Source organism: Panthera pardus, unplaced genomic scaffold (assembly GCF_024362965.1).
Source record: "Panthera pardus isolate Hobbes unplaced genomic scaffold, ASM2436296v1 HiC_scaffold_24, whole genome shotgun sequence".
NCBI lineage: Eukaryota > Metazoa > Chordata > Mammalia > Carnivora > Felidae > Panthera > Panthera pardus.
In genome coordinates this window covers 111,595,914-111,620,996 of record NW_026526810.1, presented here as the reverse complement: position 1 = coordinate 111,620,996, position 25,083 = coordinate 111,595,914, and the positions used below count along the sequence as shown (strand labels likewise).

Genomic DNA, 25,083 nt, shown 5'->3' with positions numbered 1-25,083 from the left:
GTGAACACATATTTCATGGCTGTCTATTGGAATCGAGCACTGTTCTGGGTTCTGGAGAAAGAGCGGTGAGCCACGTGGACAAGATATCTATTCCTTTATCATTGTGGCTTGGAAAATCAGACATGATTTTATAGGTTGTTGAACAGGATTTTTCTGTGATCTTTGAACTTCTTCTGAGGCTGCACAGCCTAGAACAATAAAGACTAAATATTCTCACATTCCAAAGAGAAGTACTGGACACCTTCCTAAAGGCAGAACAAGTTCAACAACACTTAGCCACATCCCTCGATTCCAGTCTATACATGAAAGGGATTGAAGAAAGTTGTTGAAGTAGGGAACCGCGGTATTAGTAGGCCAGGCTGAGATTTCCCCTGAGGGCACTCCTCAATGCAAACCAAGCCCCAAAAGAACCAGTCATAGAGATTGGGGGCCTCCAAGAAGAGGAGACTAGCATTCTCCTTCCATGGATGCTGGCTGAGTTGCTGGAAGTCGCAAGCATTCCAGTGCCCCCAAGCACATCAAGGACATTCTGGAAGGAGCCCAACACATGTCTTCACGATTTGAGGATGGGCATAAGTGAAGAGACTTGTGTGCATTTCTTTTGTCTGGAGAATTCTGACTGTGGAGCCTGGCTGGAGTGGCCTCTATGGCAGAGCAAGAGCAGCCAAGTCACCAGTGACTTGCTGGCATTGGCAGGCAAGTCCCACAAGAGGCAGGAAATACAGGGGTCTGTAAGAGGCTGGCCAGAGAGCGCTCTGGTACAGCAGTGCAGGATGGAGGTCCTGCAGAGAGCCTCCCAAGAGCCCACAAAGGTGCCCATGAAAGGGCAAGCGCTTGGCACCTGCCAGCCAAGGGCACCTGTCACATAGGATTTTGCCACTTTCCCTCTGACACCTCTCCCCCAACTCTGACACAAGGGAGCCACAGCAGCAAAGGAAGATTAGAAAAACAGACCATGCCCTACTCTCCCCACAACAGGATCTCCAGCCAGGGGACAGGCCCATGGGGGAGGGGAGGGGAGGAGTATTAAATTGGATGGGAAGATTGATTAAATTGGATGAGGTTTTGATTTGGATAGGACCAGACTTTTTAGTGCCTGGAAATTGGTCTTAATTGCAGAAATGAGACTGTTCTTGTGAGTGGTGGGGATGGGCAAGCCAAGGACTCTGCTTGAGATGTCATTAAAGGCGGAGAAGAGGAATTCACCGTAACATGGGTAAAGGAAGTGAGGGGAGGAAACTGGAGCTGTTTCCCGATAGTCCCTCTTCAAGGTCAGCCCATTCAGTAGGTCAGTTGCACAGGCAAGCAAATAAAAAGGATACTTTCAGCTAGGCATTAGAGCAATGACCGCAAAGCAGGGTGATGTGCTGCAAGTGAGAGGGAGGGCTGCTCTAGATTGGAGGCTCAGAGAGACCACTCCAGGAGGTAGGTGATATTTGAGTTGGGAGGGGAAGTGACAAAAAGCTAATTCTGTAAAACATCTTGGAGGTGAGTGTTCCAGGGAGAGGGAAGCGGGCATGAATTCCAACATCAGGTGTTGGCCGACCATACTTTGGTAGTGTGGGAAGTTATCCACGGGTGCCGTCCTGCCTGCTCTGTCACTCTTCCTCTCTAGGAAACAGGAGGCTGTAGAAAGCCACCCGGGACAGCATGGTTGCCAGGCCTTTAGACTTTGGGGCCGAGGGTCATGGTGTGCATGAGCTCACTGCGCACACCCAGGTCAATCACAGACTCATTGAATCCGCCCGCTCCCCCACCTCCAGGAAATTCCCTTGGGAAAGAGGGGCTGGGGGTCCAGAGAATGGGCTTCTGAGCTTGAAGCAGGAGGCCAGGATTTCATTCCCTTTTTGGATACACGCTGTTTCCTGCGTGACCTTATTCTAGATCCTCTATATCTATACCTTTGTTTAAAAGATGGTATCTCTTCCAGGATCCGCCATCGCCGCCTCAGGCCTAGTCTGGACCCTGACGCAACAGGAAAAGGATTAAGACCTAGGAGCGAAGGCGGCCGGCAGCGGCTGCAAGGTGGCGGAGGACTCAGCCAGCTCCACTAGAGGGCGCGCGCCCCAGGCAGGGCGCGCGCCCCAGGCGACCTTCCAGCGCTCACGCGTCCTGCCGCGCGGAGGGGGAGGCGAGCTCCGTGCGCTGCCCCGCGCTGCCCCGCCCCCGCCGCAGGCTAGCCGATCCCGCAGAGGGCGCCCCCACTGGCCGGGGCAGGAAGCGAAGGGGCCGGACGGCGGTCCCGCCGGGCCAGTCTCTTGTCACGCCGTTCTTAATACCTTTCCTGGCCTCCTTCAGACCTTCGAGGCCGCAGCCTCGGTCACCCAACCGGGAGTTTGTCCCCGAGCGCGGGGGCAGGACATAAATGCGGGACAGGTCAGCAGTTCGAGCTTGCCCAGCACGAGAGAAAGGTGACCAGGTGCCCCCGTCCCGGCAGGCGTCGTCTCCCCCGCCAGCCGTCGGGTCAGCTCTGCGCTGCCCCCAGCTCCTCACGGGTTAACCCCCCTCGCCGCCCGCTCGCGTCCCGGTGCCAAAGTGGGTGTTGCTGGAATTCCTCTCTCCCTCTCCCGTAATGAGGGGGCTGAGCTGTCCCTCCGAGGAGGGGGCATGATGTAGATAAAAGAGGCGAAAAAACAGGGGGAAGTTTCCAAAAATAAAAGCGTCCGTCTCCCCTTCAGAAGGCCGCAGAGACCGGGAGAAGGCGCGAAAAGTGCAGCGGCGGTGCGCACCCGGCTGGAGACGAGCGGACGCCAGGCTCGGGGCGCCCAGCCCCGGAGCGCTCACGCCGCCCAGCCCTCGCCCGGGGAAGGCTGGCTCGGAGCCCCTAGACCAGGAGTAGCGGGCCGCCGGCAGGGGAGCGGAGCGCAGACGCCGCAAGCCCCCGGGGCTGTTCCCCGCGCTCACCGCTCTCCAGTCGCCCCCGGAGCCATGAGGCCCCCGACCACCCACCGCTGCACCGGGCGCGCCCTGCGGAACCCCTGCGGGAGCCTCCTGGCCCTCACCCTGGCTCTCTTCGTGGGCATGGGTCACGCTCAGAGGGACCCGGTGGGAAGATACGAGCCGGCTGGCAGGGAGGCGAACCGGCTTCGGCGCCCCGGGGGCAGTCACCCCGCCGCGGCTGCGGCCAAGGTGTACAGTCTGTTCCGAGAGCAGGACGCGCCCGTCCCGGGCTTGCCGCCCACGGAGCGGGCCCAACTCGGCTGGGGGAGCGCCCGGAGGCCCGCCAACGCGCTGGCCAGGAGGCCGCCCCGCGCGCAGCAGCCGCGCCGAGCCCAGCCACCTGCGCAGACCTGGAGAAGCAGTCCCCTGGGCCAGCAGCAGCCCGCAGTCCGCGCCCGGGCCGCCCCGGCTCTCCCGCGCCTCGGAACCCCGCAGCGGCCCGGGGCTGCGCCCCCAACCCCGCCGCGAGGGCGACTTACGGGGTGAGCACTGCAGAGGGGTCGGGGGAAGCGAGGGCGGGTCTCCGTGTGCTCATTAGTGGAGGGATGGGCAGGCGAGAGGAGAGAGGGCCCCGGGCTCGTGCCCTTGGTTCTTCTGGCCTCAGGACTGCAAGCAAACAGCACCGGGGAGTGCAAGCAAACTCCGAAGCTGAGGCTCGGAGATCCGCCCCACTTTCGAAGAGTTGAGGGCAGAGAGAAACACCATCCTCACCCTTTCGTGCCAGCTCGCCGAGACCTGACGTTAAATCCTTTCGCAAGGCGCGGGTGCATTCGCCTGCCCTCCGCTAACTGGTGCCCGCAGACTCCCGCAGCGCTGCCGGGAACCAAAAGGGAGTGGGCGTTACAGGCGCCTGAGACCCGAGAGCGGTCGAGCGGGCTCAGAGCGCAGGTAGGTAGAGGCAGGAGGTCGGGGCTCCAGAATGCCAAGGCAGATGCATCTCCGGGAACGGAGCTGGCAGCGACGCCTCAACTTGGCTATAAGTGTATATACAGTTGGGACGCAGGTCTGCCTGGGCCCTCGCGTGGCTGGACGTGGGAGGGGGCAGGGGCTCAAGGGCACTTTGGGTTCGAAGCCTGTTCCCGCTCGAGCTGGCGTACAGTAGGTACGTGGGAGAATGGGTCTGTGTGCTCGTCTGTGAAGCTACGTGTCAGCGCGACTCGTGCAATCTACAGGACTAAGTCTCTCCCCAACCTTGTGAGTTGCTTTTTTCCCCTCTCCCCGGGCATCCCTGCTGCCCGCTGGGGGCGCCCTCGCAGCGTCGGGAGCCTCCCAGGCAACCCTCATCCCAGCTGGGATCCTCATGGCTGAGGGGCACTGGCCTTGTCTGGGTATGACAGGTGTCTCTAGAATAGAGGACACGGGAGCCCTGGGCAGTGAGCGGCTGGTTGGGGGCAGGATGGGGGAGGCTGGGAAGGGCTCTGGCTTTATGGCCTGGGCCCAATATACCAGTTGGTTTCAGTCCCAGTGCACAGTAAGGACACTTGTACCCTCAGTTTTATCCTGGAGGACCGTGTGCCTCACGGCCTTCCACCCCGGGTTTTCCTTGGCTGCTGCACTCTTCCCACTTCAGCAGGATTGCCTCCCTTCGTTCAGATCTCTGCTCAGACAGGTCTCTGATTACTCCTGCCCCACCCTCTCTCCCTTCACTCTGCTTTACCTGTTTCTGTTTCCGCATTTATGGTTTGGTCTCCCAGCCCACACTAATGTAAATTCTATGAAAACAGAGGCTTTGTTTTGTTCATTGCTATATTACCAGTGCCTAGAACAGTGCCTGCATATAATTGATGCTCATTGAGTATCTGTTGAATGAGGGGATGAAGTCCCTGCTGCCCACGGAAGGCCCAGCTTCAAGCAGGCCGAGAGTACACCCATGCACTGCCAAGTTGCTCACACCCAGGATCAGCCAACAAGGGTTAATGGAGCACCCACGTGTTTCAGTTTTTTCCTTTCGGGATGTGTGCAAGTTGATACATGCTTCCTAAGAGCTAGTGTGCAGAGCAGGGGATAGGAGATGGCAGCCCAGTGACAAAGGCATTGTTCCTGCAGGGAAAGCAACTCAATTACTTAAAAGTTAGAGAGAGGGAGTTAGAGAGATGAACAGATATGTGCCAGTGAATGTGCTTTCTAGTAACGGAAAGTTCATGTTAAAGCATAAAGAAATGGGACAGCTATGGCTGAGGAGCTCGGAGGAGAAGGCAGCCCTGTGAGCTGCAGTCCCTGGGGGTCAATGGACAGTTTGTGGGGAAGCAGAGGGGAGGCGGCAGGAGTGGGGTCCAGAGGTGTAGCAGTGCCAGAGGACAAGGCCCTTTCACTATTGGCACTGGCCTGGGGACAAGCGGGCACCCTGGTGTAGGGAAGCCATAGGAGTGATGCTGGAGCCATAGGTTGGGCCAGATCATGGGGGAACTTATTCATTGGCATTTAGGTGGAAGTTGGGGGGGGGGGGGAAGGTAGGATAGTGCAGGGTGGGAGTGGAAGGGTGCACTATTAGAAGATGTGAAATGAGGGGCGCCTGGGTGGCTCAGTTGGTTGAGCGGCCGACTTCGGCTCAGGTCACGATCTCGCGGTCCGTGAGTTCAAGCCCCGCGTCGGGCTCTGTGCTGACAGCTCAGAGCCTGGAGCCTGTTTTGGATTCTGTGTCTCTCTCTCTCTCTGACCCTCCCCCATTCGTGCTCTGTCTCTCTCTGTCTCAAAAATAAACATTAAAAAAAAAATTAAAAAAAAAAAAAAAAGAAGTTGTGAAATGAGGTGAAGATGTGCAAAGCAGATTGTCACCACAATAGAGCCGGTATATGTGCACAGGCATGTAAGGACATGGACAGGGTGCCACCCGTAGGCACCTATCATACACAGGCGCACACAAGGTATCACAAGTTGTGTATCTGGGGGTTCGGCTTCTCCCCCAGATAGTCTTCTGCAGCTCTGATAAAGGGTGGGTTCATCTGGCAGTCCACACAACCCCTCCAAATCAGCTGGGGAGGGCTGAGTGGCAGTCTTGTCCATCTGCTTCCTCTACGCAGGCCCATTCTGGCTAATGGCTTCTGGCCAGGCTGACCTCTCTGGCAATTGCCTAGTGGGTTGCTCAGGGCCAAGGACCAAGTGCCACCTTCTGGTGGAGCTTGGAACTGCGTTACTACTTCCCGGATTCTTTATTCTTTCAACAAGTATTTGTCCTGGGTGGCGCAGTCGGTTAAGCGTCCGACTTCAGCCAGGTCACGATCTCGCGGTCCGTGAGTTCGAGCCCCGCGTCAGGCTCTGGGCTGATGGCTCGGAGCCTGGAGCCTGTTTCCGATTCTGTGTCTCCCTCTCTCTCTGTCCCTCCCCCGTTCAGGCTCTGTGTCTCTCTGTCCCAAAAATAAATAAAAAACGTTGAAAAAAAAAATTTAAAAAAGAAAAGCCTCCTGTATGCAGGCGCTGTGCCTCCTGTATGCCAGGCGCTGTGCTGGATCATGGAGATAACAGCAGTGGCGGGCACAGCCCGTGTCCTCACGAAACTGTAGTGGGAATTTATTGCACACAAGGATGATTTAGTAAGCATGTGCGAAGCACAACGTTAGGTGTGTGAGATACATTGTAACCATAGCCGAAAGATCCTGCACTAATGAAATTTATGGTCTACATGGGACTTAAAAATTTTTTTTAATGTTTATTTTTGAGAGAGACAGACAGAGCACGAGCAGGGGAAGGGCAGAGAAAGAGGGAGACACAGAATCTGAAGCAGGCTCCAGGCTCTCAGCTGTCAGCACAGAGCCCTCAGACTCACTAATGATGAGATCATGACCTGAGCCCAAGTCTGTCGCTTAACCAACTGAGCCACCCAGGCACCCCTACAGGGGACTTTTAAAGCCATTGTCTCAAAATAGGCAGTATATCTTGAACTAGCCTCACAGCCAAACACTTTCATAATATTTTCCTTGATCTTTTCCCTCTTCTATTATTTTCCTTTGAATTTATATACTGTTAAAATAGCAGGATTTTGTATTTTATCAATTTTAAAGTATTTTATAATATGAAGTTTTGTACAAACATACAAAAAGGTATTGGAAATAATATGCCTAACAATCCAGATTGTTCAAACCTTAAGATTTTGGCACATCTTGCTTCTGATTTTTTTTCAGTTCAAAATTCCTCTATAAATTTCTCTCTCTCGCTCTCTCTCTCTGCCCAGAGTTTTAACCACTACCCTGAGTTCATTCATGATTCCAATGTATGTTTTTACACAATTACTATGAATGCACGGCTCCGTAAAATACACAGTATTGTTTTGCATATCTTTAAACTTAGATAAGTGATACCATACTGTATTATCCTCCTACAATTTGCTTTCTCCCTTCCTCATTAGATTTTTAAGTTTAACCAGGTTAGTATATTCAGCTCACGTTTATTCAGTTTAACTGTGGTTTATTATGCCATTGTCTGAATATACCAGTTTATCCACCCTCCTGTTTTTGACCCTTTAGATGACTTACCTTTTTTTGCGATTGCAAATAGTGCTTGGCTCATTTTTCTACATAAATAAATTCATTTTTCGAGGACACTTTGTATCACTCTTGTTGAACCCGAAAATAGTACCACTTGTCATAAAAGAAGGTAATTGCAGGAGAATTGAAATAATGAAATGTTCTCAAATTCTAGTCAGACACCGTTATCTTAGGAAGCTCGCCCCTGTGGTATGCTTCCTATTGAAAGGGGGGACTGGGAAATGTTAGGGGAAGGACCTGGCGTGGAGACCTAACCTCAGGCAGATTTTTTTTTTTTTCACTCATCTAATCAGGCTAGAAAGATCACTGAAAAGGGAATCTCTTGCATTGTCGAATGCTATGATTGTGGAAACCTAAAACCCCTTTCCTACTCTGGGTGTGGCTCCCGTTATTTGGGAAACAGTGGATTAAGTGGAACAAAGAAGTATTAAATGTATACCAGGTGTCAGGCATTGTGTTAGACACAAAGAGGAATAAGAAAGACTTCTCCAGATAGTCAAGATGGAGACACATATTACCAATAACCCAAGACATCAGTTCTAAATCTTGAAAAAAATTTTTTTAATGTTTGTTTATTTTCGAGAGAGAGAGACAGAGACAGAGCATGAGCAAGGGAGGGGCAAAGAGAGAGGGAGACACAGAATCCAAAGCAGGCTCCAGACTCTGAGCTGTCAGCACAGAGCCCCATGCGGGTCTCGAACCCACAAAACGCAAGATCGTGACCTGAGCAGAAGTTGGACACTCAAACGACTGAGCCACCCAGGCCCTGAGACAATCCGTTCTAAATGAATGCAGTGGATGGGGAATGGGAAAGGCTGAGTGTATATCAGGGGAGGTTCACGCAAAGGAGGTAACATTCGATCTGGAAGTCTTGGAGTATGCAAAGGGTTTCAATCGGCAAAGAGAAGGAAGGCATTCTAGATAGAGAGCAGTTTAAGCAAAGGCATCAAAATGTGACCCTATGTGGTGCAATTCAGGGACAACACATTTTGCAGCCTTGGAGGATCATAGCTTTGGTTGTGGAAGGTCATGGAGACAAGGGAGGGGTGATGGGGGCAATTAGACTGCACAGGCAGGTGGGGGTCTGGCCAGCTTCATGAGAGGCCAATGGAGAGCCTTGTGAGGTTTTTAACAAAGTACCAACGTGACCACGTTGGTCCTAGGTGGAACAGCAGCTGTCCCAGGCTGTTAGCCGGATGTGTCCCCAAGGGCTGGACAATGATGCTGGATACTGAGTTGATGTTTGCTGAGAGATGTCACCTGGAAGGTTGGGCTCAAATGACCTTCCAGGGAGTCAGAATCCCTCGGTCATATATGCCCCAGCTAGTCAAACACTTGCTCCCTCCAGCTAGCCAGAGCCTGCTGAGTGGTCATTTCCCACCTCCCTGGGCCTCTACCCAAGATTCTGATACTGGCCTAGAAGGAACTCTCAGAGTCCTCCATTGAGTACCCAAATCCCTCTCGAGTGCCCTTCCAGCCCCATTCTGGCCCCCTCTGCCTGGCAGTCTTTGATTCTGACCAGGCTTCGCTGTATTCTACCACTAGCAGGCAGGGCAGAGCTGGCTGCTGCCTCCTATACTCAGCTGCAAAGCTGTCCTGAGGGCTTTGGGGGTGACAGCTGGCTCAGGGGGCCTCCTTGGGCTGGGCTCCATGCCATGACCTCCTAGCCAAGTGGGCCCCTCAGTCTGTGCTGTCTGAGCTCTAACAGACCTGAGTTCTTAGGAAACTCCCAGGGGATGCAGACTGTTTCCTTTCAAAGACCCCTAGGCCCCTGTGAGGACTGGTCACTTACGAGTGACTTACAAATGGGTGGGTAAAATATCCACCCCTTCCACCGGCGTGCACACTCAGAAAGCCTGGGTATGAGGACCAGCCCCTTCCTCAGAACCCAGTGACTTGGGCCCTGATGGGGAGGAGGTTCTCATAGAGCCAGGAAGCTGCTGAAGGCAGTGGTCCAGAGAGGCTACAAGGTGGCCAGAATGGCACAGCTTTTGGCTGGGAGGATATTCTGGGAGCTCCCTGGGAGGCAGCTCCCCACAACTTTGGGCCAAAGGGCTAGAAACGGGCTTCAACTTTTCCAAGCTGCAGGAATTTATTTTGAATGTTTTGTAAGACTGCAAAAACCACACAAGCTTAGGGGTCCGTTGAAATGTCAAATAAATTCATAAGCGAGACCAGATGCTTACTCCCCTGGCCACAGAGGTCACAGGAACAGGCCCCTTCCCTGTCCTTCGCCCTGATTCTCCAGCTCGTGCTCTGCTGCCCCACTCATCCTGTTTCAGTGAGTGCTCAGTAGACCATTTCTGATGCCAGTAATGGGGCCCATGAAGCCAGGGCCAAGGCCCTCAGAAGCCTTCTCCAGGAAGAGTCCTTCTAGAGAAGTCACCCAGGTCTGGGCATTTGAGTCTTCAGACGAAGAGTGGGGGCTAGTGAAACCTGCTGGGGCTACAGGGGTCTGATCACACACCTGAAAGCAGAGTGCGAGTGAGCTGGGCAAGTGCCCCAGCGATCAGTATAGACCAGCGTCTCCTGCGGATGCCCTCAGTGCGAGAACCAAGGAGTAGCTGGGGAAGGACTATCCCCCATGGAGTAAGTTCTATCAGCCTGCCCAAAGAAAAAGCGTGCTCGCTATGCAGAGGCAGCTTAACCCAAGTACACAGTTTCATCTTCTTACCAGCTCACCACCTCAAGTCCCTCCTCAAGAGAAATACTATAACCCCAGGTCCCTCTGTCCCCACTGCACACCCACTGGCCTGCCAGGGGCAGGCTTCTCCCCGTGTGCATGTGTGGGCAGGTGACGCATATGTAGGTCCTTAAGACTGTTTTACATGTGTTTTCCAGCTTTCCCTACATGGTCAGCATTTGTTGGGCAAAGGACCATGGTGTTTCGTTTTGGTGAGAGGCAGTGTGGGGTCAGAGCATGACTTAGAGACGGGCCAACTCAAGTTTGCATTTGGCTTTGGCACTTACTCATTGTTTAGCCTCAGCAAGTGACTTAAACTTTCTTGAACTTGCTTTTTTCATCATCTGCATGATCACTCATTATCGTCCCAGGAGAGTGACTTCTTTGTGTTAGGTACTGTATCTCTCTCTCTCTCTCTCTCTCCTTTAATCATGACAACAACCCAGTTAGGCAGGTATTATTATGTCCGTCATCCTGATGGCGGGAGTGGAGTTTCTCAAGATCACTCAGAGAATGGCAGTCAGGAATCAGTGTTAGATCTGCAGGATGTCAAAGTGCTTACCGCTGGGCCATGTGGACTCCCCAGAGAAGGGCGACAGTGTGGCCAGCCTGGCAGTGTTCCCCCAGGCCCTGCCAGTAGAGGGCGGGACCACCAAAGCAGCTCTGTGAATAGTACCACTCTGAGCACCCTGTGCTGACCCCGTTTTGCTGATCCGGCAGGAGGAACGTCTGCGGGGGACAGTGCTGCCCGGGATGGACGACGGCGAACAGCACCAACCACTGTATCAAACGTGAGTGCCTCCGCCGCATTCACCCTTCTCCCCCCTCTCTCCCTTGAGGTTGGCCAGGCCAGGGGCCTATGGTGGAAGGGAGGAGATTTTAAAAAGGCCTCCAGCTGGAACAACTTCTCGGAGAAAATCCCCCGATTATGTTTTTTAAAGCTTCCTGCATTCCCTTCCTGCTGCCCCACTGTGTTGGTGCCCCACTTGCCCCATCCACGGGGTCCCTTAGGTGCCCACATGCCCCTGTAGTCTGCAAAACATGCCTGACCCCAGAGTCTCCGTGTCCCACATCTAGGGGCACCATTCACATTGTGTGCCATGGGAATCCACCCTGCCATGGCCCCTGGCCCTGCTGGTCCTGGCCTCTGTCAGGCATCTGCCAGGAATAGGCTGTCAGATGAGGCTCTGATCCCACATCTGGAGAGCCTTTTGAGACTGCTCTGAAGCTGGCAGGCTGGCCCTGATGAGAGAAAAGAGAGAAGAGTCATCTTAGTTACATGGAAACCAGGGAGCCAGGCAGAAAGAGCCAGGGGTCCATGCCTAAGACTCTCGGAGAGGCTTCATGGTGTAGAGGCGGTGACAACGACAAGAGCCAATCCCTACACAGGACTCGCTTTGTGCAAGCTACACTTTATATGGCCAGGGGGGCAGGGAGTACTACTCTCCATTTGGCAAATAAGGAAACTGAGGCACAAGCAGGTCACAAGCAGGTTCCGGGTCACTTGGCCTGGAAATGGCGGGGTTTGAGCTCAAGTGACCTGACTCCGGGGGGTCCCTCTTCTTAATCACTAGACCCTGCTGCCAGATGTCTTATCTTACCTTATCTTTGTGGGCCTCACTTTCTACACTTGTGAACTGGGATCACTACTGCTATTCCTACTAGCTGAGAGCTGAGCATTCACTGTGGGCCTAACACTGTGCTAAGCCCTTCACGTACATTATCAAGACTCTCAATAATCCTGTAAAGTGGGTATTTACTGACCATTCCCACTTACGGGCAAGGAGGCTGAGTCTTGGGTTGATTAGGAAACATGGCCAAGGTTACACGACTCCAAGCACTAGATCTGGGGCTGGATCCAGGCATTTTGACTTTAGAACCCCATACTCTTCTCTGTGGGGGGGTTGTTCCCTCCCGACACCAGCTGAGGCTGGGCCTTCTGGAATTTGGAATCCTCACAGGTGAAAACATACGGGGGCTCCAGAGAGCCCCTTGGATCTTTCTCCTTCGCACCCCAGGGCTCCTCGTGAGCACTCATCAGCTCCCCAGGCCTGGTTGGCCCAGGGGCCTCACTTGTCTCTTCCTGCCACTACCTTCTCCCAGGCCCTAAGCCTGGATACAGAGATTCATTCTCAGCAGAACCCCTTCCTTCCCAATGACAAGCCCCAGGCCCTTTTCAGCGCGAGGGTTTCACAGCTAATGGTCTGGGTATTTGACCGAACCTGTGGCGTTCCCAGCCCTGATGGATGCCCTCATCTCTCCCGAGATGGGGATGACAGGGGACAAAATGGGCATGCATCTGTTTCTGTGGGGATGGACCTACTGGCTCCCCAAGCTCCTGGTTCTGCCTCAAACTCCATGGCCCTGACCCTCTCCTAGCCTGACAGCAAAGCTCAGGCAGAAGCTTGGGTCTCTCTAAGGGTCTCCAGATAGACCAAAACCCCAAGCTCAAAAACAAACAGCAAAGCAGAACTTTCACCTGAAAATTCTTTCCTTTTCAGGGAGCCTGGATTAGTGGGGCTCTCAGAGGACAGGCCCTCTGTGGCTGGTGGCAGAGTTGGGGGAAAGACACTTTTCCTTCAGAACTATAAGATGAAGTCATTATGCCTCGGGTGGCTTGCGTAAGGTCACAGGCTCACTGGGGGAGGATCTGAGCCTCAACATCAGCCACACCACTGGGCAGAGGAGACAAGGGATGTGGGTAGCCAGGTGCCTTTATGCTCAGCAGAAGATTTGGAGTTAGAAGCTAGGGCCTGGGCATTTGTATATTTTTAAAACAACCCTAGGGCAATTCTCACCAGGGCTGAAGACCACTGAACAGAGTTTAGTCAGTCAGAGGAAGATTTGCCTTGGGGGCCCTAACTCAAATCTGGGATGTTCCCATGACTCCTCTGGGATCTTACTGAAGTACAGATTCTGACTCAGCAGGTGTGGGGAAGGGGCTGGAGAGTCTGAGTTTCTAGCAAGCTCCCAGGTGCTGCTGGTGGTTCAGGGACCACACTTTGAATATCAGGGCCTTGGGGCCCTCTGGAGGACTGGGGAGGGATTCGGGATTGGGGACGGGGAGGAGGGTTGATATGTTCTAGGGAGCTCGGCAGAGAGTGTTGTTGAGAGTTGAGTCGAAGCTGGAGCGGGGTGGCTTTCAGAGGGGGTGGGCTTCTCATCTGCTACCTGAGGGGTCTGGGCATGGGCCTCGCTCAGGGCCTCCAGCCCTGGAGGTTCTCAGTTTCCTAGCTTGTTCATGATTTTCCAGCGTCAGTCTCCGCCCAGCTGGAGTATTGACTCTGGAAACTCAAAAGTTGGGGGAGTCTGCAGATTGTCAGACCCAACACGCATGCGTGCAGTTGTCCCCAGCCGGGGGATGCGCCGGCATGCTGACATATCCCCAGTCCACCCTGGGAGTCCTCAGCCCCCGTATTTCTCTCCGGGTCCCCTCGCCCTGCTGTTCCCCTGGTCATCCCCCCTCGACCCTGGCACGCAGCTGGCAGCTCTCCTGGAGGAATCGCCAGGGGGCCTTTCCCAACTGGAGGTTGGCTTGCCCACCGAAGGTCTGTGTGCTGGTTAGCTGGGCCTTGTACTGTTTGCTTGTTGCTGTTTTGCTGCTAAAGGGCCTAACGAGAACCACGTGGGCGGTGGGGTGTTGGCTCTGTAGAATGTGGGGCTCTTGGCACCACACCCTGTCAGCTGGCTCTCTCCTGCCTCCCCCTGTTGGTTAGTATCTTCCTCTCCCTTCCCCACAGCTGCCCTCCTGGCTGGAGCCAAGGTACCAATGCTGGAGAATGCTCGGGACTCTTCCCTAGCACTTTCACACATGTGGGGTGCCTCCTTGGCCAGCGGGAGAGGGAGGAGGACGAGGAGGACTTCCCTCACTTCCAAGAATGAAGTCTAGTCCCAGGACCCTATGGAGACTCAGTCTGTCCCCCGGTCTCTCCCAGATATCTGTGGGTCCAACCCACTGCCCATGCACAGGGAGGGATGGCCCTTGCCTGCTGGGCCACACCCTGGTCCCCTCTCACCTCCTCTCGCAGAATCCTCGGTGGCTGTGACATACCAGTCCAGCCGCCCGGCCCCTTCCTTCCTCCCTGTCCAGTGTCTGGACCTCAGGGAGCCACTGCGTCTGTAGGCAGCCATTGTTCGAATCCCAGCTCCTCACTCCACCTTGGCAGGGTCGAGAGTTGGGCTCTAATCTCTTCTTCTGCTCTTGGTCTCTGCCTTCCCGTTTGTGGCTTTGCCAGCTCTGCCCCAGGATTTATGTGTTTATGTATTTGTGGAGGCAGCTGACGGGGGCCTGCCTGAAGTCCTTCCTGAGGGGAAGCACCGTAGAGTGTGGGCTGACTGGATCCTGTTTATAGTTGGGGCATTTGGAAGACTGTCCAGCCTTTCCAAAACTGGCTCACCCCCATCACCACCCCAACACACACACAAGCTTTGGGGGCTTCTGAAGGCTCATGCGGGGAGAGAAGCTTTGAAGAATTCTTTGATTTCTCATTATTTTCTCAGCCTAGATGCACAGAGGCTGGGACTCTTCTGGGGAGGGCAGAAGGAGTCCCTGTAGCTGTTGAGGGGGCTAGGTGGGTTACCCCACCGTCACCACCACCAAGCAGTAAGGTTCAAGGTTGAGAGCGTGTGCTTTGGATTCTGGTGCCAAATCCAAGGAGTCGTGGATTTGAATCCCGGCCCTGCGTCTTCAGGCAAGTGACTGGCCCTCTTCTACCATAAAGCCTCATCCGTAAAATGGGTGCAACCATCTCTACAGTGCTGTTTTTGAGGATTAACAATAATAACAGTCTGTAGCTATTACCGTATTTCAGGTACTGTTCGTATGTTGTTCGTTTTTAATCCTCACAATCCTATAAGTTCGACTTGATCTTTCTGTCCCTTTACAAATGAGGCTAACTGTCCCCCTAAGCCATGCACCTAGGAATCGGCAGGGCCTGGCTGTGAATCCAGGTAGCCTGGCTCTGGAGGGACAGGACTCTTGGTCCTGATAAATGACAAGTCTGTGCAGGGAGCCTGGCACTTGGTAAGTTTGGCTGTCATCTTAATCCACATCCAGGAGATTGTGCTGACTACCTGGGTTTAAATGCAAGCTCTGCCACTTAGCTATGTGACCGTGGGTGAGATGCGTAAGCTCTCTGTGCCTCAGTTTCCTCACCTGTAAAATGCGACTAATAGTAGTCCCTGCCTCACAGAGTTGTAAGAGACAAATGAGATAACTCAGGTTGAACGTTTAGCTCAAGGCCTGACATGTTCCCTGTGCTCCGTGCGTGTTTGGCCTTGACGTCGAGAGAAGGGATTGTGTCTCGAGGCCCTCGGCGTGCAGCACAGTGGCAGGTGCTCATTGGACATGGTATAAAAAGGCTCAGTCAGCATGTACTGAAGGATACAGGGCCCATCCCAGGATTGTGCTGACTGCTCTCAGCCTCAAGTTTTTCCACGTGCCAAACAGGGATAAGAACGGCACCCGTAGTAGTTATAAGAATGAAGAGGAGTGGCACGTGTAAAGAAGTTAGCCCAGGGCCTCATAATGGTAAGTGCCGAACAAACATTAGGGAAAAGAGTCACAGCACGGGTGGGATCTTCACTGACTGGTTAGGAGCTTCCAGGAGCCAGCTTTGAGCCTCTGTGTGGCTTGTCTCTGGAAGAACCATCCTCTGAGACTCAGTGGTTGGCGGGGAGTGGAGGAGAGCAAGGTGAGAAGTGGCCAAGGGGAATAATCGCACAACTTCAGTGGATTAACATGAAGGTGCAATCCTAGCAAGAGACCGTCATCTCTCCCCCCGAGCATATACGGGTACCTTAGGATTTCCTGGTGGGCAGGTGTGTGCCCCCAAGGCTCTTTGCTCAAAGAAGTATTTAGGAGATGTTCTTACCCAGGGATCATGAAGCCAGGTGTTGTGTCCTGTTGATATCAGTGAAGTGTCTACCTGGTCCACGTGTGGTAAAGGACTGAGTAGGTGAAGGATCACATAGGTGGCCTGGTAGCTTCCTTCTGCCATCCCCAGCTGCCTCTTCTCACCTCCTTGGCTGGAGTCTCCTTTTCTTTTTCTTTTTTTTATTAAAAAATTTTTTTAATGTTTATTTATTTTAGAGAGAGAGACAGAGGGCGAGTGGGGGCAGGATGGAGAGAGAGGGAGACATAGAACCGGAAGCAGGCTCCAGGCTCTGGGCTGTCAGCACAGAGCCTGACACAGGTCTCGAACCCACAAGCTGTAGGATCATGACCTAGGTGGAAGTTGGACGCCCAACTGACTGAGCCAGCCAGGCGCCCATCTTAATGCTGGGATTCCCCAAGACTTTCCACAGATCTTCAAAATCTCCCCCTCAAAGAGGGAGGCCATGGGAGCCAACCCAAGCATTAGTCGTCCCCCATTATTGAGCCCTAGTAGGCACTCTTAACTGTCAACAAACACACAACAATAATAGCAGCCATGCTCTGTTATAGCCAGGGACCACACTAAACATTTCACCCCCTTGACCCTGTGAGTGGTCATCATGTGTTCTCTGCTGTGCTCCCTCTTCTGTCCCTGGCTGTGGCTTGTCCTCTACCCAGTGACTAAACATTGGGTTCCCCAGGACTGAGTCCTGGGTCCACTTCCTTCTCGCTGTACCGCTCCTAGAATGATCTCACGTATCCCCATGGATGGAAGCATTATCTCTGGGCTGACGACACCCAGATTTATATAGACGGCTTCAGCCAGACCTCTTTTCTGACCTCCAGACTCCTTTGTCGTGATGCCTACTCAACATCTGTTCTTGATATTCTCCAGACATCCCCACCCTCAACTGGTCCAAAAGGAGCTCGTCGTTTCACTCCCTCTGCCAGCTCTCCTGCCCAGGTGTTACCCACCCTGTTTAAAGCCATCCACATCTACCTGAATGCTCGAGTCAGATATCTGGGGGCCATCCGGGACACCCCTCACTGAGCCCTCTTTGTTTCACTTCCTAAATCCCTCGGGGGCCTGTCTGCTTCTCCCTGCTGCCCCTGCTGCCTCTCCAGTCTAAGGAGCCAGTATGGGCTCCCGGGTGACTGCTGCAGCCTGCTGGCTGCTCTCCCCACCCTCTGGGTCTTTCTCCATAAACCATATCATAACACATATCTGTTCACTCCTTCCTGCCGCGGTGTACCCAGCCTCGTCTCCCAGAACTCCCCCGGCTCACCGAATCCAGCCTGGGTTCCTGGAAGACACATCCTCCAGGCTGTTGCACATGCTGCTCTGTTTGCTTTTCCTTCTCTCTCTATGCAGCCAGCTCCTTGTCATCTTTCCCATCTCTGTTTCAAGTGCCTCTCCTCAGAGGAGCTCCCCTAACCCTTCCGTCAGGGCTTGCCCACACCAGCCTTGTTATTCTGGATCCTAGCCCCCTTGACTTTTTCCCCTCCATGACTCATACCTTGGTTTGGGTTTTCCTATTTATGTGTTTATTTGTTTTGCGACTCTCTAAGTTGGAAGCTCCATGAAGGAAAGGACAATGTCTGTCCTGCTTACCATCCCAGGTAAATAGTAAATGTTGGATGCGTGACCATTTTCTAGATGACACTGAGGCTCACAGAGGTGAGCTAAAGTCCCACAGAATCTGAACACAGGTCTCAGACTGCAGGGTTGTTCTCCCCTCTGTGCTTCTGCCGTGACCTTGGCTGAATTGTAAGCAGGAGTGGTGTATTCCCCACCTCCTGATCCTCCTGGGTCCTGGGCAGGGATCTGGTGCTCTTGGAGAACAGCGTGGTGGGCTTCATGTCAACCACAGAACTCTCTTCCATGCCCTGAAGCTACTCCCCTGGAAAAGGCTGGTTCCTGGGCCCATCCCTGTTGGAGGCTGTCCTGGGGCCCCATCCCATCCTTCTCTCCTCTCCAGAGGCCCCTCTGGCACTGACACCTCCAAACCCTGCCTGTTCTCAGACAAGGCCCCGGGGCTGCAGGGATAGTGGGGTAACTCTTCTGCTTTGGCGCAGGAGCTGGAGACAAACCCAGGCCTGAGCCCTGGGCTGTGAGCCCTGCCCAGTGGTCTCCCTCCTCATGCCTGCTGGAGCCGGTGGGAATTGGGCCTGCTCTCTGCCCTTGGCCTCCTGCCCTTGACTGGCCCAGCGTTGTGGCATTTGTTAATGCAATTAGCAGGGCGGTCCATGCCGAGGGGCTGGGGGCCAAGGTCTGACTCACACCTCCCCTTCCTCCCCTCTGGCCGCCAAACGGTAGAGGCCCGCTTGGCCTGCCAGACGGCGTCTGCAGAGAGCACACGAGGGGCCAAGAACGGCATCTTTCTCTCATTAGAGGCTTTTATGTGAACACAACTGCTATTTTGGAGCCGGGTGCTTGGCTGGCCCCTGAGCCCCAGTGCTGTTTCCAGCCGTCCCGAGAACAGCTGCGGCGGGAGCCGGGCAAGTCCTTGAGGACCTGACTTTTCCCACAGCCTGGGGTCTCAGGGCCCAGATTGGGGCCTGGAGACACAGCCGCCGGGCAGAGCTCGGGTGTGGACAGGGCCTAGGTGGACTCTGAAGTCGTCTGGGGACCCGACGGGCATTTCCTTGCCTCAGAGATCTCTAACAATCAAAGTCCCTTTCTGTGGAAAGCAAAGGTCAAGGCTATGCAGAAACTGCTCAAGCCGTAGTGGACACCCCACCCCCTGTAAGAGAATTCCAGGGCCAACCAAAACCTCTGGGTGAGGGCCTAAGTTGGGGCGCCCAGGGCAGGGCTGAGATAAACACTGAGGGTGGGGAGGAGACTGTCCTGTCTGCAAAGGCCTCTGGATGTAGAAGGCGACAGGGCCCTGTCCTGAGGGAGGGATGGGTAATTTAGTGGGTAGGTTCTTTGTGTCCCACTGACACGGATTTTAGGGAAAATGGAGGTTTAATCTGGGGAGCGACTGAGCTTCAGGTGAGGGGGTGCTGGGCCCAGAGTCTGACCTGTAGCCAAGGCTCATCTCCCAGACAAGAGGCACCAGAACTGTGGCTTCTGTGACTGAGGAACCGAATTTTACATTTTATTTGATTTTAATCAATTTCATGTTAAATAACCTCATACAGCTTGTGGCTGCAGCATTAGACTGTTGCGTCGCACAGCTGTAGAGAGTGCAGTGCCCCTCCACACCCACGATCTCTCTTGAGACTCACATGACTCTTTGAGGCAGGAATTATCAGCCCCCCTTTATAGAAGAGATCACTGAGGCACCGGTTGAGGCATCTCGCTGAGATGAGACGAGTCCAAGGTCACACAGCAGGGATGTGGCTGAGCCGGGGTCAAACCAAACCCTTCTGACTCCCAGCCTCATGTTCTTTCTGCTACCAAGTAGCTGATCAGAGGCTCAGAGCAGGAGTAAGGCCACACGGCGAGAGCTATTTCCAGAATCCCCCCGGGCCTGCCCATTCTGAATTTGGTCTCCTCCCAGAGGCAGGGGTTTGTGTGGAAAATCTGAGCAAACCTCAGCTCGACTGTTCTGGAGTGGAGTGAAGGGAGAAGGGGCACAGCCAGAAGATGGGGGTTGGAGGGAACGATGCCTTCTATTTCTTACTTTCAAAGCAATTTCAGGGGTTTTCTTTTTATTCCCCTCTCTTTCGGCATCCTGCTAACTGCACAGAGCTGAACTCCCAAAGTTGAAACTTTCCACATGTCCAATCCTCAGTGAGGAAGAGAGTGCCAGGAGAGTGTGGAAAAGCAAGGGTTCAGGAGAAGCCCAAATTATGAATGGCTAAGGACTGGCATTGGGGAGTGAGCACCGGGGAGGCTGAAACAGCCTTGCTTGCTGGTTGTCTGAGGAAGCTGGCTTCTGGGTGGGGGGCGGGGGGTGCTGGCTGTGCCCTTCGTGGCATCATGATTGACAACCTTTTTACCAATGATCAGTGAATACTCACGAAAGCCATGTACCCCATCCTGGTTAATTTCTCAAGTATAAAGCATGATCTCTGCTCCTGTGGAAAAGTGGGAGAGAGGAGGCTCCAAGAACAAAACATAAAGACTTCCCGGCTGGCCACGGCTGGGAGTTTTCTCTCCTAAAATTCTCGCAAAACTGCATGGAGCTGCCTGCCCCAGGGCCCTTGGCATTTCCTTTTCTGCTTTATGCAGCAGGCCCTGCCATCGGCCGTTCTGACAGGGATGATTTCCTTTCTGATCCTTCAGCTTTGAAACCTGTGTTCATTTGACAGGAACGTTTTGCTTCAGTCTCCTTTCAACAAAAGGACACATGACCACTCTTGCCGAAGGGTCCCAAACTTCTGGATTTCATGCACCAGTAAAATATCCGAAAACCTCATAGGTACCGAAGTACAGTAGCCAACTTTTCATTTTGCCACGTGAGGATGTTAGAAATACAAACTACCAGGGCACCTGGGTGGCTCAGTCGGTTAAGCGTCCGACTTCGGCTCAGGTCATGATCTCGCGGTCCGTGAGTTCGAGCCCCGCATCAGGCTCTGTGCTGACAGCTCAGAGCCTGGAGCCTGTTTCAGATTCTGTGTCTCCCTCTCTCTCTGACCCTCCCCCGTTCATGCTCTGTCTCTCTCTGTCTCAAAAATAAATAAACGTTAAAAAAAAAAATTTAATAAAAAAAAAAAAAGAAATACAAACTACCATTTGCCATCACTTTTAATTTAAAAAGAACATCAAGGGGTACCTCCGGGGTGGCTCAGTTGGTTGAGCGTCCGACTTCAGCTCAGGTCACGATTGCCTGGTTGGTGAGTTCGAGCCCCACATCGGGCTCTCTGCTGTCAGCCTGTCAGTGCAGAACCCGCTTCAAATCTTCTGTGCCCCTCTCTCTGCCCCTTCCTCTGCTTGCGCTCTCTCAAAAATAAACAAACATTTAAAAAATAAATAAATTAAAGGGGCTCCTGGGTGGCTCAGTCGGTTAAGCGTCTGACTTCGGCTCAGGTCATGATTTCACAGTTCACGGGTTCGAGCCCCACGTCGGGTTCTGTGCTGACAGCTCAGAGCCTGGGGCCTGCTTCAGATTCTGTGTCTCCCCTTCTCTCTGCCCCTCCCCCGCTTGCACTCTGAGAAATAAAATGAAAACATTAATAAAAAAATTTTTAAATAAATATATAAATAATAAATAAATAAAGAGAGTACCAAAAAAAAAAAAGTAGGAAAGACATTATCTCAAAATAAAAGACACTTTTTAAATGGGAAAACAGCATTACAAAAAAACTCGGGGCAACTTTTTTATTTTCTTTATTTTATGGCAGACCAGTAAAAACGGTCATAAGAATGTGCCCTTGACAGATGGGCACTAGGAACCACCACTTTGAACCATTTGGGGGTGACTTTGGGGGTAGTGGAGAGAGAAGAGAGGAGTTTCAGCTCCAGTCCCATAAGGCAATGCCCCGCTCAGAACAGAAGCGTGACCCCTTTAATGAGGAGGTCAGGTAGTTCCCTGCATCTTGCTGAAACATGTAAAACAACTCAAGAGAGGGTGCAGATCGTGTCAGTGAGAGCTGGCTCAAAACCTCCAAAACCCTGACACCTGACAAATCTGGGCCTCTGTGCAGTTTCGTAAATGGTTGATCCAGAGAGGTTATCTTCCCCAAAAGGTTTTTTTTCTGCCAACCAACCTGGCTGGCTTGGAAGCCTTTTAGAGCTTTTATTTACCATGGCATTCCATCCATCCATCCATAAGTGCTGTTTTTATGGTTTCCCTCAACCACCCATTTTCAATAAGCTGTTCATTGTACCAGCCGAGGTTGGCCAACCCGGGTCCTCAGTGAGGACCTAACGCCCTGCCTGGCAAGGGGCTTCTGTGGTTGTGAGAACCCACCCTTGGGCAGAGCTTCCTCCACGCGGGAACCAGCTTTGTTGTCTTTGTGCCCCCCCCACCCCCCGGCAGCCAGTCTGGCCAAGGGAGGGTGCCCACCAATTGTTGATGGAATAGAGTAGCAAATAAGGCAGAACCAGAAGTGAGTGAATCAAAATAAAAGTGAGACAGGGGGGCCTGCAGGATTTCAGGTCTGGGGTTTCTAGAGTGTGAAAGATCTTATTATTAAAGTCAAGGATGGGCCATCCTGGGGCCCAAGAGGAGAAGGACAGAAGCCAGACTGGTTTTGAAAAGCTGTCTTAAGGCAAGGACTGCCCACTCAGAGGTGGAAGGGAGACTGGGATTGGGACAGGCTGTGTGACACTCCTCTCACCCAGGCCAGGCTTTGGTCACAGCCGGCAGGGAGATGGTCCGAGAGACTAGGCGCCCTGCGGTGTTCATGGGAAAACACTCAGGCCTTCCCTTTTTACTTCCTCTCAAAACTAAAGCAGGGCCAAGACCTGCCCTGGACAAACCTGCTTCCGCAGTGTTCACTGACCTTGGTTTGGCTGCCTGGCTGATCTCTGGGGTGGTGGTGACGGGGCCTGGTGGGTGGTCAGGTGGGGGCCAAGTCCCCAGAGTGGCAGCCAGGAGATAGGCCCAAATCTTGCCACTGTGGCAGTGTGTGTTTGGGGAAGCGCTCAGGGTCAATCTTCTGACGTGGTCTGTTTATCTGGAGGCCAGGGGCCTTCCAGGAAGTGATGCTGAGGCAGTCAGGAAATGCTCTGGCAACAGGATTCAGCTCATGGTTCGAATCCTGAAGTAAGACCTGTATTTCCCCACTCTCTCCTGAGTAGGCAGATTGCCCTTGACCGACATGATGCCCGATCAACACATCCTTTGTGTCTCTGATCAGCACCACCTCCTCCAGGAAGCCTTCCGTGACTTTCCCTTCTCCTTGCCTCAGCCTGGGTTCGAGGATCTGGCTGACATTTATCACATGACCTGTCTCCTGGCTTCCATATGAGACAATACACTTCATGCACGAGAGATTGGTTCTTTCTGCCATAGGCCTCACACCTAGTGAGTCCTCTATGAATGTTCACTGGATGAATGCATGAACTGGTAAACATGGTCCATCATCATCTAAGATTTACTGTGTGGGCTCTGGAGAGGGACAGGGTCCTGAAGTCTCCACCACCTGCAAAGGTGCATTCGGTGGCTGACTTGAAGCCACCAGATCCCTTCATTTCATCAGCAGCTCCAGGTAGAGGTTCAGAAATGGTAGGGAGGAAGCAGTGGGGAGGAAAGAGCCTGGGTTTTGCAGTCAAACAGACCTGGATTGGAATCCTAGATCTACCACTGACTAGCTGGGTGACCTCGGGCAAGTTTTTACCCTCTCTGAGCTTGAGGCCTTATCTGTGAAATGAGAATCATAATCACCCTTGCTGCAAAGGATTGTTGTTAGGGTTAAATGAGATAGTATATGCAAAGTACTGTGCCTGGCATAGTGTAAACACCCAATAGATAGTAGCTGCCTTAATAAAAAATAATCTGTCATTGGTGTGCGTATACTAGGGCTAAGGATGCAAAGAGGTGTAAGGGACAGCCACAGGAGCTGATCACAGGAATCCATGGGGAATTGGGCCACGTACGTGAACACCCATCATGCTGACGGCAGCATGCCCACTGAGCGGTGTGCACGGTGAGTGCCAGTCCCAGCTGCTCACAGGAGGGTGCACTAGCTCGAGGCGGTCATCAGGGATGGGGAAGATGCCTTAAGGGAACGGTAGGACTTAGGTTAAGTGGAGAGGAATTGGAAAGAGTTCCAGGGAGGGACCACAGTACACACAGAGGCAGAAAGAAGAGAGAGCCACACCCACAGGCCGGTCTGGCCACCGAGGATTAATTTAGAGGGATTGATTGTTAGAGGGGGATCAGACGGGGGAAGGTGTTCAGTGCTGATCTCTGGAGGCGCCCGGGAGGCAGTGAGTGTCTCCGAGAGGGGGGTGGCATGGGCCAAGTGGAATTTTGGAGAGATTTATTCAGACTGGCCCCTCGTGTGGACTCCAGGCCTGTTCTCAGAAAGAAGAGTACAGCTCAGGAAATCCCAGGCTCAGGATCTGTGTCGTGGTGCCTGGTATTTTAATGCACTTAGAATAACTGAGGCCCACGAGGGTCTGCGTGATCTGCCTCTATTTCCCTGACCTTGCATGCTCTCCCCTATCACCAGACCCCAACCTCCCTGGACCTCTGGCACTTTCTCGAAAGTACCCTGCTCCCTCCAGCCCCCAGAGCTTTGGATGTGCCTGGCTGGCTGTCTGCCTGGAAGACCTTGGCCTATCCACCTCCTTTGTATCTGTTGTGGCCGGCTCTTCAGAGAGACCTGTCCTGATCTCCCCATCTAAAGTCACGCATGGGCCACCGCATCGCCCTGTTTAATTGTCTTCACAGCCTGAGATACCGCCCGAAGCAATGTTATGGTACTTTCTTATTTCCTGTTGGTCCCCCCCACTGGAGTGTGGGCTCCACGTAGACAAAGACATTGTCCCTGGTGCCTAGTAGGGGCTCAGCAAATATTTGTTGAGTGAATGAGTGACAGATAGAGGCGACTTTGGGTTTAGAGGATCCAACATGAGCCTAACCATGCTCTCCTGGGTTCTTTTGTGTTCGTGTTCCCCATGCAGGGCCCCGCATCCCGATGTGTACCTCTGCATGGGACTCTCTCTCCCATGACTGCTAGTCACTGGAGGGGACTCCAGATTTGGCAAGGTGATGAAGGGCAGTGAAAAGTCATGGCTCTGGGGGGCCAGTGGCTGCTGCACAGCACCAGCTCAGAGGAAGGGGCCCCGGTCCAGCCCCACTTTGCCCCCAGGCTGGATCCAGGGCCCAGGAGCCAGAATTCTTCCTGCTTTCGGGCAGGAGTTCTACCACTTGCTAAGGAAGGTGAGGAGCTTGAGAGCAGATGCTTCCCAAAGAGGAAGAAGAGAGACTATCAATGCTGAAGATGTCTTTGAGAGACCCTTAGGATGCCCCCAGCCTCCTCAGTCTGCCCTTCATGTGATTCATGAGGAAATTGGGGCTCAATGAGATCAAGATCACGCAGCTCACGGAAGACAGAAAAACCCCAACAACTCAACCTCCCCCTGCCCCTTGACTTTCAGGCCAGTGTTGAGCCCTTTCCCAAGAAAGAAACTCATTCATTCATTCATTGTTTGTTTGTTTGTTTGTTTATTGAGAATCTACTCTGTGACAGTCTCTATTCCA

At 53.2% G+C, this 25,083-nt stretch overlaps 1 protein-coding gene across 4 annotated transcripts in view; it reads left to right on the top strand.

The window, feature by feature from the left end:
• Positions 1-2,233: 2,233 nt before the first annotated feature.
• Positions 2,234-25,083, top strand: part of LTBP2 (latent transforming growth factor beta binding protein 2) — a 105,967-nt gene continuing 83,117 nt past the window's right edge. For 2 of the 4 annotated variants that reach the window (XM_053889612.1, XM_053889611.1), the window contains exons 1-2: positions 2,252-3,422; positions 10,825-10,895. In XM_053889612.1, the coding sequence (XP_053745587.1) occupies positions 2,929-3,422; positions 10,825-10,895 (565 nt within the window). In that variant the 5' untranslated portion in view covers positions 2,252-2,928. Of the gene's footprint in view, positions 3,423-10,824; positions 10,896-24,217; positions 24,300-25,083 lie in introns of those variants that run through there. The other 2 variants (XM_053889613.1, XM_019427152.2) reach the window with 2 other exon arrangements.